The sequence below is a fragment of the Caloenas nicobarica genome, chromosome 37 (genome assembly GCF_036013445.1).
Source record: "Caloenas nicobarica isolate bCalNic1 chromosome 37, bCalNic1.hap1, whole genome shotgun sequence".
Lineage (NCBI taxonomy): Eukaryota > Metazoa > Chordata > Aves > Columbiformes > Columbidae > Caloenas > Caloenas nicobarica.
This window is the reverse complement of record NC_088281.1, coordinates 1243320-1256761: the sequence shown is the minus strand read 5'-3', so window position 1 is coordinate 1256761 and position 13442 is coordinate 1243320. Positions and strand designations below refer to the sequence as shown.

The 13442-nt window shown below is 48.5% G+C and overlaps 1 protein-coding gene and 1 pseudogene across 1 annotated transcript; both read right to left on the bottom strand.

Annotated features, from left to right (window-relative positions):
* Nucleotides 1-949: 949 nt before the first annotated feature.
* On the bottom strand, nt 950-1932 carry LOC136001058 (olfactory receptor 6E1-like; annotated as a pseudogene).
* Nucleotides 1933-7213: 5281 nt separating this feature from the next.
* On the bottom strand, nt 7214-9898 carry LOC136001057 (olfactory receptor 14J1-like; the record flags this gene model as incomplete). The annotated part of the gene is made up of 2 exons (XM_065655106.1): nt 7214-7357; nt 9446-9898. Coding segments are annotated over 2 exons (597 nt in total), but the record flags the coding sequence as incomplete, so codon positions are not given.
* Between the last annotated feature and the right edge of the window lie 3544 nt (nt 9899-13442).

Here is a 13442-nt window from a genome sequence, read left to right as displayed (position 1 = left end):
TCACTTAACACAATGCAACGAGATAGGACAAGAGGAAACAGCCTCAAGTTGCACCAGGGGAGGTTTAGATTGGTTATCAGGAAAAAATTCTTCCTGGAAAGGGTCGTTGGGCATTGGAACAGGCTGCCCAGGGCAGTGGGGGAGTCACCATTCGTGAAGGTGTTTAAAAGCTGTTTAGACGAGGTTCTTAGGTGTAGTCAATGTCAAAGTGACCTAGTGATTCCTGTTGCTAGCTAAATGAGCTGGCAGCTGGCTCATGTTATTGATAAGGATGTTCTGAGTCTCTTTGAGGAAACCAGATGTACAGAAAAACAGGAACAGGAACAGATAAATCGTGGACTGAAGGACAAGAGAATGACCAAGTGGGGGAGATAAAACAGAAACATCAGCAAAAACCAGAAGGACAGTGATTTTTTGTCTACAAGGACCCCTGAATTCAGATAAAGGACAAACGGAGGAAGAGGAGAGCCTTCATCCTGGTGACAACCAGATGGGGAGAGAAGACCCTAACACCAAGACAGAGCACGCGTATCTATTAGTATGAATATGTATTAGTAGGTGGGATAATTCCCCAAAATAGAGAATTGTAATCACAAAGTGGGGGTATATAATGACCACTAAAAACTTTGTCAGGTGTGCGTGTTGGTGGAACGCAGGTTCCCCACGCACCCAGCGCTGCTTTGCTTAAGTCTACTACAATAAACCTCTCTTGAGCATGGACTCTGTCTGTGTCGAGTGAGTTTATCTATCACATTAGGGACATGGTTTAGTGCTAGAATTGGGTTATGGTTGGATTTGATGATCCTGAGGGTCTCTTCTAACTGAAAGGGTTCTGTGATTCTATCAATCTCCTGAGGTATCTCTGTCTGGAGGTTACATACATATGCATTGGTATTATTTAACATATGATAGCAGATCACGGGAATTGCTGGCCAGAAATGCCTCATGATTAGGGGAAAAGCTGTGTTCTTGTACGGGCAACGGCTTCATTCAGGGCCAGTATCACAGTCTTGTTTCTGAGACTGTAGATGAATGGATTTAAGAATGGGTACAGGATGGTGTTCAGCAACGCTACAAAGCTGTTCGTCTCCAAGGAAATATATTCTGAAGGACATGCATAGAGAACAATACAGCTCCCATATGCAATTGCCAAGGTGGTGAGATGGGAAGAACATGTAGAAAAAGCTTTTTTCCTCCCAGAGGCTGCTGGAAGATGTAGAATACAGAAAAGGATGCACAGGTAAAATGTCAGAGTTAAACATAAGGAACCCAGAATGACAAATGATATGAAAACAGAGTCTATTTTCCAAAGCAGGCTGGTGTCAGAGCAGGACAGTTTGAATAAGGGGGAGTTGTCACAGAAAAAGTGGTGGATCTCATTTGAGCCACAGAAAGTCAGCTGGGAGAGGATGACCAGGCGGTAACTCAAGAGTGTGAAGCCTGTGACCCAAGTAGCAACAACCAGGTGGATGCAGAGCTGAGGCTTCATGATGGCAGCATAATGCAAAGGCTGGCAGATGGCAACACAGCGGTCAAAGGACATGACTACAAGTAGAACAAACTCTGTACAGCCCAGGGCAAAATAGAAATAGGATTGGGCAAAGCAGCTTCTTAGTGAGATTTTCTCCTACCAGAACCCAGGATCACAACCAACTTGATGCTTGTGGAGGATGTAAACCAGATTTCCAGGAAGGCCAGATTGCCAATGAAAAAGTACATGGGGGTTTGAAGGCGGTGATCCGCATATACGAGGAAAATGATGGTGGCGTTCCCCACCACTGTTGTCAGGTATATGAGCAGAAAGACCAGAGAGAGTAAGAGCTGCAGTCTTTGATCAAGCCCTGAGAAACCCTCTAGGATGAACTCAGTAACTGCAGTTTCATTTTCTGAGCCCACGTTGAATTTCGGTTCGTCATGCCGAGACAGGAACATGGCAAAAAACAAGTGTGATAATTCCACAGCCTGGGTGAAAGGCTCCCCAAAACTCTCTGCTTCTTTCCTTTCTTGCAGTCTTCCTATAGTACACAGATAGAGGACTTCAACCACTTCTCATACCCTGATATTTCTGCATCAAATTTCATTTGGAGTTCTGAGAATTTGTTGTCTTCTTTCTATATTTTTCAAACACTCAGAAAGAATTTTTCCTTCAAAACAGAGAATTTTAAAGTCTGTTAGCTATTTTATCCCATTCCTGGCAAATTCCAAATGCACACAGGTCTTTTCCAAACATCTGTCACACCTATGTGCCTAAGTCATCTCTTTTATTGCGCAAATGCCAAACTATTACATCAAGTCAAATCAAATCAAATCAAATCAAATCAAATCAAATCAAATCAAATCAAATCAAATCAAATCAAATCTAATGTATGCTGAAAGCTTTTCTTTCTATTTTTCAGTACTTGCCTTTTTGGACTAGGAGTCCCTGAGTATCTACTGATTTCAGAATAAGCAGTATCAAGCATCTCTTTTGTAATCCCGTGCTTTCTTCCACAGCTTTGTGCTCTCTGTTTCTTCAGGAAAGGGGAGGGGAGGGCAGAATAGGGACCAAATATAACTCATCTTCTTTAGTTATGGTTCCACCCGGTCTCATCTGACATCCATCTGCACCGAAATGCAGTTACTTCCAAACAGTTGCTCATCGCTATTACCATCAAATATCCTGATCTAAACACAGACCAGGAGAATAGTGACTGGAAGAGATCTGTAACTTTTCTTTTGTGTGCCAGCTATAGGTTGGGAGGACCCAGCCTTGAGAGTTTTCTCCTCTCTCCATTGATTACACAGGGAGCCTTGGGAAAACAAATTCTCACAGGCACCTGTTGTGAAGCAGGTGAAACTCACTATTCAAGTCTCAAATCTCCCATTCCTTAAGTTATTTTGTTTTTTAAATCAAACTACACATGTAGGAGAAAGAAGGACAAAAAATCCCACATATACAATAAAGACTGGTGTTTTCCCCTTCATCTTTCCATTTGTTTTCAGACATAGAAAGGAGTAGAGTGGACGGCTCTTGAAACAGAATAATTCAAAATGCAAGGGGAGAAGAGGGAGAGGAGGAGATGGTGGGTTTGAGGTGGTGAAACAAAGTTGTGTGGGTGTGCAACCAGAGCTCTTCAGTCATTAGTCACCTGGGTGGTCCAAGGACTTTCCCATCTCATCGTCCACAGAGACAACAGGAGGAACTGGTCTGAGACAATGGATCAACTTGAAACCAAGTGATTCAGTTCAGTCAACCTCCTTCAATATCAACCACCTCCAAAATAAGCAAAAATTAGTCACCTTCAAATGAAATGTTGGCCTGACTTGTGTGGGATTTCTCCAGGTGGGATTCCAGACAGTGCTGGAGGCGGGCAGATCCTGCTGTGCCTGGGCCTGTTTCCTGTGCATACAGGTAGTTATTAACATCCTGGGTGAAGAACCTGACTGTTTCAGAGATCCCTGCAGCAGTTTCTGCTGCAAAACTGAATAAAATTGAGTAACAGTAATTACTTAACTTGCTTGCACATGCCAGAGAGGATGTGCAGGACAACAGGCTGGCCAATTATAAGAACTCAGCAGAACTGTTGTACGGGGAGCCTCACTTGATCCAGTTGAAGACACTCTTGCAAAGATCCTTGCACAGGAGTCTCTTCCAATCTATGGTATTCCGTAATTCAATTAATCTTTTCCTCAGAGAGCTCTTCAAAGAATAGGCAAGGAAGTAAATGAGACAGAGGAAAAGAATTAGAGATACAAAATGTGCCAATGCAAATTAAGAAGATCCTCTGAACAGTGTTTCTCAACTCAAACCATTGGTAGGCAATGTATTTTGGGAAACGGCTGCATAAAAACATTCACATAGAGATACAGTGTTTAATTAGCTTGCCGGCACTTGGCCACGGTACTGTCTAAACAAACAAACAAACAAACAATGAGAAGTTTCATGAAAATTAGTTTAAAAATACTAGCAGTTGTGGAAAGGAAGACTTTTTCAGCTATTACACTGAAGTCTTTTCTGCAGAGGGATCAACTATTCCCTAAAGTCTCCGTTCAGGGGTTGATTCAGTTGTTTGCACAGAGGTGGCCACTGCCTCCAACATACCCTGGGGCAGCTGAAGCACCATGTGGGACTGGGAAAAGTCTCCCCGGACCTATGGCAGCTGTTCTGGAGCACGAGCTGGTAGGCGTGAGCGGAGGTAGGGGACCTTAGGGGTGGTGCAGGGCTGCTGGGTGGGCTGAGCAGGGACCTCAGCAGCACAGCAGCCCATTGTGTCCCGTTGGATGCTGCTGTGAGGTCACTTCTGTCACAGGAACTGGCTGACCAGCAGCGGGAAGGCAAATACTCAGAGGTCATGAAGGCCATCAGAAAGCTGCTCCCAAGATGATGACAGATTTGGGAAGGTCAAGGGGAACTGGGACAAGAGAGACTGGAGATTTGAGAGAGGAAAGAATGGCTTGGCCAACAGAGATGAAAGATTTGGAGGGTTTCAGGTAATGGTGATGCTGCCGTGACATTGACTGTGAAAACATTCATGTTAGGCCCTTACCTGGGTTCTAAGCAGTAATCTTAAACTCTAACCTTAGCCCTAAATGCTAGTCCTCACCCTGACAGTAATGCACTACTTTAAACCCAAACCTCAAAATTTACCTCTAAGCCAAATCCCAAGCCCATAACCCCTTATTCTTAGTCTTATGCTTTTACTCACTTTAATCCCTACCCTGTATCCCTAACCTTAAATTACCAGCCTTAACATTAGGCCTCACCACAACCCTCCCTTGACACTGACAACGCACCTAAGCAGATTGCCAGATGCCTAAATCCTAACCCAGAACAGCGAGCTCTAATCCTTAATCCCTGAATTGCACACCTCATCCCCAAAGCTCTCATTCCGTGCTCAACCCCCATCACCTCCAACCCCTCTCCCTACCCTACTTCAGCAGTTTGGCCCCTTGGGGCAAGCCAGGGTTATTCTGGAGCAGCCACGGGGCATCTGAAGAGGGATGTGAGGTTACAGGTACCTGACCAGCTGTCAGGCCCAAGGAGGAGATGGGCAGGATTGCTGGGACCAGGTCTATGGTGCCTCAGGGACTCATGGGCCAGCAAGGGGCACACGGCTGTGAGGTCACTTCCACCTGAGTACCTGACAGGCCAGCTTCAGGCACATGACTGGTCTATGTGCGTGTCCTTGAAGCTGTGCTTAAGGAACTGATAAACCACCAACATGCACGTAGCTTGAATGTTGTTTGCAAGGTCTCTGCTGCCGTAGCGCCTTGCAGGACTGGCATGGAGATGCACCTGGCAGTCAGAGAAAGACCACCAGCAGGTGCATGGGCTTGGCGGGTGACAATCATGTTACTTTTATCTGCAGCAGGCACATGCCTTTAGTCTTGTCCAGCAAGCTGAAAGGCCAACAGCAGGCGTGTGGCTTGGAAGATCATTGTGAGGATACTTCTTTCTGGTCAGCTGAGAGACCACGAGCAGGCTGACGGGCTGGGTCAAAGACTTTAAGGGTGGATTCTGAGATCATGGAACTTTGCTTGATAATGGGAAAGAGCAGAAGAAAGAGAAAATCTGCTGCAAAGTGCGGCTTAGAATGTGGAGACAGGGCATGAGGAGATAAAAATGTCACTTGAGGGCTGCACTGTGGTGCAAGAGGTCACCCAGAGGGAGTCTGCGATCAGCCCATGGCTTTGTGTTTCACGGAACAGCCAGGGAGGGTGGAAAGACATCAGTGAAGTATGGAAATGCCATGGCGAGAGCAAGGTGGGGAAGAGATGGGTGTCTACAGCCATGGGGAGAGAGGGGCAGGTGTGGGACAGTGGTGGTGGAGATGGCCAAGGGCTCTGGTAGGGCTGGAAGGCACCCACAGAACAGAGATCTCTGTCCACTTGGCCATGGCAGTTGTCTCTGCCACAGACCTGCGAGGAGACACGTCCTCATGGCACAGGGGCCTCATCGCAGCCCCACAGGGAGGTGTCAGGCTGTTGTTCTTCACTCAGCATCACACCCACATCCCACTGCCCCAGGAAGAGCCATGCAGGAGGGACAGGATCTGCCTTGCCAGGGCCTGGGCTGAGGGCTTGGCCTTTCTGCCTCATAAATCGAACCAAAGGTTTTCTCAGCATCAGAACCATCTGTACGTGAGCTTTGCCTATCTGCCATCGTGGCCTCCAAGTATCTGCTCTAACGACTCCATCAGGAGAGTTTGTTGGTAATTGCCGTCAGTTGGGCCAAGTAACGCTCCCAGACACTTCGGCATTTGCTTCTGACTTTACGTCCTTGAGAGGTTTTTTCAGTCTCCTCTCAGTATCTGAGGTTCATGGACTCAGCACCAAATGCACCATGGGGCTAATAGAAGTGGAGAAAGCCCTAAGGATCCGTGTGTCTACCATGATTTTTGAAAAGTCTTCAAGACTTGTACAGCAGAGAGGTTTTAGAAGTCCAGTTGAAGATTTCTATAAGCATTTAATAATATTTATTTTCATATTTAAGGATTTTTTCATTACTTTTCAGTTTATGGAAGAGGTGATACCAGCATTTTCTAATTGATATTGATCCAGACTGTCTCCTAAGGAGGTCTGGACAGATTGGAAAAGTAGTCCCTTGAGGTCTGACACTGTGTGGACAACCTTGCTCCTCACCTCCCAACACCACTATTTCTGTCATCACACGTCTGGGACTTACATCACTTTTCCTTCCATCAGACTTCTCCACTGGAACTGGCTGTTAAAGCCCCTTTCCATGAATTTCCACCTGCTCTCATTAGAGAACTGGCTGCAAACAGGCACAAAAAGGTTTTGCTTGGTTTTGAACACACAAATTCAAATGTGATTAGATCATCAAAAAGATAAAACACAGGCCTCAGCTCTATGCCAAGTCCAAGCTGGCTCCAGTGAGTTCCACCTTCCAGAAGGGAGAACCATGCAATAAATATTTTTGAGAGATAGATAGGAAATTATAAATAGAAACACAATTAAAAGACATGGTGAATTTCTTCAGGCTAGGAGGAAATAACTGGAATGTGAGGGAGATGAAACACACGGAGTAAGAGATACAGTACTGGTGATGCAAAGACAAGGAAATATCAATATTTCTTCTCCTGCTGTTAATACACATCCTGAAAAATTCTCAGTTAGAAATCAAGGGAAAAGCTCAGACATTTTACTGAATGTACTTAATCATTTAAGTTGATTTAAAGGTTCTCATAAGATTTGAAATTTCTCAGGATTGCAGTCACTGTCCAGCCATGAGCACAGAACCTGCAGGAGACCAGAGGCCCTTGGGAGCTGCAGGCGGAGTTCCATCTGAACTGGGGGAGCCACCAGTGATGCCACTGAAGTCCCAGAGGACCTGGACAATGGCATCCAAACTATCAAACTTGAGTACAAACGGAGAAAACCTGAGACCATTGGGGAAAAAGTAACTGATGGTAGTTGTGAACTGGGGAAGAGAGTCGGGCAGAGAAAGGGAGGGATCAAGGTGGACTGTGGAAGAAGCAGCCTGTGGAAGAGTGGGGAGGAGAGGGATTCGAGGGACCAGCTGCCCATGTGGAGGTGGCTGGTCAGTGCTGGTCTGGCCAAACCCCCTGCCTCATCACCATGGTCTGTCCTGCTTATTAGGCTGGTTTCAGTTGGGGTAGAGTTACTTATCTTCATAGTCACTTGTACGGGGCTGTGTGTTAAATCTGTGATGGAAACAGTGTTGATCACAGCCCAATATTTCAGTCATTGCTGAGCAGTGCTTGCACAGTATCAAGGTCTTTTAAGCTTCTCACGCTGAGAAGTGAGAGGAGGCAGGGGGTGTCCAAGAAATTGAGAGGAGACGCAGCTGGGACAGCTGACCCCAACTGACCAAAGGGGTCTTCCATACCATATGTAGTCATGCTCAGCAATAAAATCTGGGAGGAGAAGGGAGGGGAGAACACTCAGAGTGATGGCGTTTGTCTTCCCAAGTAACTGCTATGTGTGATGGAGCCCTGATTTTCTGGAGATAGCTGAACACCCACCTGCGAACGCAAAGCAGCGGGTGAATTCCTCATTTTTCTTTGATTGCACACACAGCTTTTGCTTTACCTATTAAACTCTCTCTTGGGTACCGCTGGCTGCTGCCCCCTCATTTTCCTCCTCTTATCACTTTCCTCCTCTTTATCTCAATCCACGAGTTTTCTTTTACTTTTCTTATCCTTCCCCCCATCCTGCTGTGGGGGAGCGAGCGACCGACTGTGTGGTGCTGAGCGGATGACCAGGGTTAAACTACGACATTTCGTAAAGTCCCCTCCTGGCTATTTGCTGTGTGAGTGGGTTCACTGTTGCGTGTGGTTTTGGTCAATTCTAAGTGAGGGTAGCAAGGAGGAGGAGGACACCAGGATGTGAAGACACCCAGGGTTGGAATGGCCAAATGGGTAATATCTCTGAGTCTGGGCAAACACAAAGCCCAGGTCCACAGCTGGGGGAACACAGGAGCGTGTGAGACAGTGGATAAGTTCTGCCCAGGATGTACGGACCACTCGTGCAACCTTCACACCAGAGCAGTCTGAGAGGGGCAACAGGACAGGGTCAGTTCTGTTGCTCATGGTTGTATAAGTGCTGCTGTTGGTGTGGTGGCTGTGAGGGCGCTGTTGCCTGTTGGAACTGGTCTGTATCAGACTGTCTGTGTCAATCTTTGTTTCCCTGCAGATACCTGCATTTAGTGCTTTCCCTTTGATGACTCCACCTTGGGCCATGTCTCACTCTGTGGGGTCCTGTCACTGCCCACCTCAGGCACAGCCGGTCCGTGTGTATCTCATGGGCTCTCGGGCAGCTCCAGATTCCTCTCCTGGAGGATTGTCCTCTGCCCCATCATGCACTGGGACGGTGCATATCTCCGTGACCATTCACCATCTCCACTGTCAACAGACAACAAGGGATGTGTCCTGCTGCATCCTGCTGTTGCCCTTGCCTATGGATCCAGCGAAGCAGCAGCCCGAATTCGCAGGTGTCAGAGAGGGAACGACCACTGAGTTGCCCATGGGCAGCCCCAAGGCCACCAGGGCTGCTCCTCCATGGGGCAGCATTTGCTTCCTGGACCCTCCTGCGTCCTGGGGCTGCTCCCCCAGTTCCAGAGGATTGTGAAGAGATGGGACCTGAGACAAATTGTTTTCTGCTGCTTCATTTATTGAGTTTATCAAAAACTAAGGAGCGCATATACATATGTAGATGAGGTCTTTGGTTCAAGAAAAGACACGCAGGAGGCCAAGAATTATATTATTACAGACATGAACCAAGAAACAAAGCTCAGCAAAAGCACTATGGAAAAATATAGACACATAAGAAGAAAAGTTAGTCCTAGCTATTTCTCTTGCAGCCCTAGTGATATAGTGTGAACCTTAGTAACCTAAAGCAGGGAGTATTGAAATATTTTCCTCAGGGCATCCTTGAGCTCCTGGTTCCTCATGCTGTAGATGAGGGGGTTCACTGCTGGAGGCACCACTGAGTACAGAACAGACACCACCAGGTCCAGGGATGGGGAGGAGATGGAGGGGGGCTTCAGGTAGGCAAACATGGCAGTGCTGACAAACAGGGAGACCACGGCCAGGTGAGGGAGGCACGTGGCAAAGGCTTTGTGCCGTCCCTGCTCAGAGGGGATCCTCAGCATGGCCCTCAAGATCTGCACATAGGACAGCATGATGAAAATAAAACATCCCAAAACCAGAAAACCAAGGAAAGCAAGAAGCCAAATTTCCCTGAGGTAGGAGTGTGAGCAGGAGAGCTTGAGGATCTGGGGGATTTCACAGAAGAACTGGTCCAGGGCATTGCCCTTGCACAGTGGCAGTGAAAATGTATTGGCCGTGTGCAGCAGAGCACTGAGAAACCCAGTGGCCCAGGCAGCTGCTGCCATGTGGACACAAGCTCTGCTGCCCAGGAGGGTCCCGTAGTGCAGGGGTTTGCAGATGGCAACGTAGCGGTCGTAGGACATGATGGTGAGAAGAGAATACTCTGCACCTAACAAGACAGCTAAAAATAAGACCTGGGCAGCACATCCTGCAAAGGAAATGGCCCTGGTATCCCACAGAGAGTTGGCCAAGGATTTGGGGACAGTGATGGAGATGGAGCCCAGGTCGAGGAGGGTGAGGTTGAGCAGGAAGAAGTACATGGGGGTGTGGAGGTGCTGGTCACAGGCTATGGTGGTGATGATGAGGCCGTTGCCCAGGAGGGCAGCCAGGTAGATGCCCAGGAAGAGCCAGAAGTGCAAGAGCTGCAGCTCCCGTGTGTCTGTGAATGGCAGGAGGAGGAACTGGGTGATGGAGCTGCTGTTGGACATTTGCTCTGCCTGTGAACATGAGGACCTGTCATAGGAGGAAAAGACAGTGACAAGTTGGCGGAGACTTCTCTGAGAAAAATAAACATGCCATTTCTCACGGAAAACCTCATCCTTGATGGAGGCATGTGTCAGCTAATTCTCCTTTTCCCCCAAATGACAAACATGGGTCATCACAGCTTAAAATGCAGCTTGGGCACCTAATTTCCATGAATGCACCTCTGGGGCAAGACCCCCTGGGTTGGTGTCAGAACTGAAACGGACCCACATTCCCACCCCAACCACAGAAAGTCAGAGCACGAGGGACAGGTGGAGAAACAGGGAAGAACACTGCAGTGCTCCTGAAAAATAAAGCAAGGACAGAAAGGCAGACGCACATGATGTGAAACCTTCTTACCTGGCTGTGCTGCTGCCACTCACATGATGACATTGTAGAGCAAGTACTTTTAGCACCTTTTTTGCGTACCACGTTCCAGAAACCCTTCACCTGGAGGTCCAGCTGCTGAGGTGGAGACTCGTTACCTGGACCCCATGGCTTTGGGGCAGAGGCTCTGCTGGGGAGGAGAGGAGACCAGGGGGTTGCACTGGGAAATGTGTCTGCACTGCAGGGGATGGCAGGGGGGTTCCCGGATCCCCTCCCCAGCATTTCTGGTCGCAGCTCCCTCTCCCTGCCCATGTCTCTGCTGCATGGAGCTGCCCCTGCTGGGAGCTGTTTCTCTGTCCCTGGGCCTGCTCCCTGTCAGTGTCCCAGAGCCCGTCCCCCATGCTCAGCTCTGTCCTGCTCACACCTCCTGGCACCAGGCACTGCCCAGGGGCAGCTCTGTGTGTGCAGGGGCTCAGGAGCAGCTCTGACAAGTCCTAACGAGAACTGGGGTCTTAGCGCCTTCTCCAGGGCAGAGAAATAAATTCCCATGTCCCACTGCCCACCCAGATAAACAAGAGTGGAAAAAACTCAAAACTTATAATCATCCCTATGAGATAAATGCTTCCTCAGTGTCCTTCATAAGGAACATCTGCAAATATCCTGGGGGTGAGCTGGAGATGTGAGCTGTCCTGACCCACGCAGTTCCCTCTCAACAGCAGAAGGACCCTGCCCTGCTGAGGGTCGCTCCTTCCACCCACAGCTTCTCCCCTCAGTGTTGTTGGGATCTCCCCGGGCAGGCTGAGCGCTGACCCTGGCAGGCGGCAGAGTCCCTGCAGGGACCCTGCTCTGCAGGACAGCCCTGGGCACCCCTGGGTGCTCACCCAGCTTCACACCCCGCAGCTGGGAAAAGGCAGCTGTCATGCCCTGTCCATGCAGGGAATCCCTGTTGAGGAGCAGATCCTTGTCCTCCACACCAGCCATGGGATGTGCCAGCTCTGCGAGATAATTGCAGGATCCTCATCTGCACCACCCTGCACCCAGAGACTTACTGTGTTAAGGACTGTGAAGATTTCCCTTAGAGTGATCTCTCAGCATCCTCCCACCCCAGACTGCGCTTCCCTCTCTCTGCCTGGCTCCTGTCCCCTCGGTGCTGCAGGCAGAGCCCTCAGCCCTGCTGCGCTTTGCAGAGGAGCTGCTCCTGGGCAGAGCTGTCTCTCTGCAGCGCTGCCGCTTGCCATGAGCTCCCTCTGTCCCAGGAGCCCAGCCCAGCTCAGCAGCACAGGAGCAGCCCATGATGTCCCTTCCTCTGTCCCCTCTGGGCTTCCTCCACGTGTCCGTGGGGCTCTGGGGGCACATCCTTTGAAACAGCTCTCAGGTTCTCTCTGACCACAGGAATAATTCACGTGAGGTGCAGGGCTGCTTTACAAGTTCCCGCAAATAGCCCTGACCACATCTTGTGCATCCCTTTTCCTTTGCCCCCACCCAGGTTCTTCTGTTTTGCTGTCCTCATGCCCACCTTGTTCATCCTTTCAGAGCAGGTTGCTCAACAGGTGTCAGCATCCATGTACAGAGTCTGCACATCAGCCAGGCAGCAAAGGCATCGTTACAGAAATGGAGACGAGGCTATTGACCAGCTCATTGCACCCAGGAATCGGCATTTCTTGTCTGCAGAGATTCCCATGAACACCTGAACTTTAAGTGCAGAGCATGCGAGTCCTCGTTGGGTATCCTGGCCTGTCTCCTGACCCATGTGGTGCTTCAGGCTGTGAAGAGAATCAAAACCAACTTTTGGCTGGGGTAGTTTCATTTTACATGTGTTACAATGGGCAGATGAAGGGAGCTCAGAACTCCAGTCCCTGCTGCACTGTTGGGATTTCAGAGACTGGAAATGCAGGTGACGGTGAGTGTCAGTGCACACCACATAAACATTCTGGATGCCTTTGTGCCTTTGCACCAACCTGGGATCTGTTCCTTGGCCTTCTTTGCCTAAAAAAGAAGTAATCTGCCCTATGTCACCTCCCCTCACACCAGAAAAAAAGGGGGAAAAGTATGAAAGAGCGCTGATTTCAGGGCAATCCTGTCCTAGGAAGTACTTTTTAAATGATGAAACTAGTAGAAGTGAGAGAAAAAGATCTTAAAAAGAACTTCATGCAAGAGGTTAGCTACCGAGATGTAGCACCTGTTTTGAGAAGCAAGAACGACTGTTGGGAATGAAATTAAAAAACTTTAGTTCATCATCATCATCAACAAGAATAAGGAATTCCCTGTTATTCTTATTAGTGATTGTACCACTTTTCAAAAACATCCTTGAGATTGTCTCTATTTTGCGCTGGCTCCAAAACTGAGCCTGCTCAGATTTTGAAAGGACTGCTTGAAATCTCTGCAACTCAGATCTCTACAACTGTCTCTCATTGAAGATCTTTTACCCCAGAAAGGGGAAAACTCCCAATGCAGGCACCAAACCAGTACCCAACCTGCCTGGAGAGCCAGGACAGTTATGCCACACAACAGCCAACCTCGGGGGCAGCTGGAGGTGATGGGAATTGAAATGGTTTTGACTCAAATCATAATTTAGGTTGGAAAAGACCCTTAAGGTCATAAAGTCCAATCGTAAATACGACACTGCCAAGCCCACCCATTACACCATATCCCTAAGTGCCATGTCTACACATCTTTTAAATACCTTCAGGGATGGAAGCTCCAATCCTGAGCTGGCAGGACAACACTGTCTGCAGTTACACATAAGATACCTGTCATGGCTGTGACTTCAGAGTTTCTCACACCCTTCACTGGGCAGGGCAG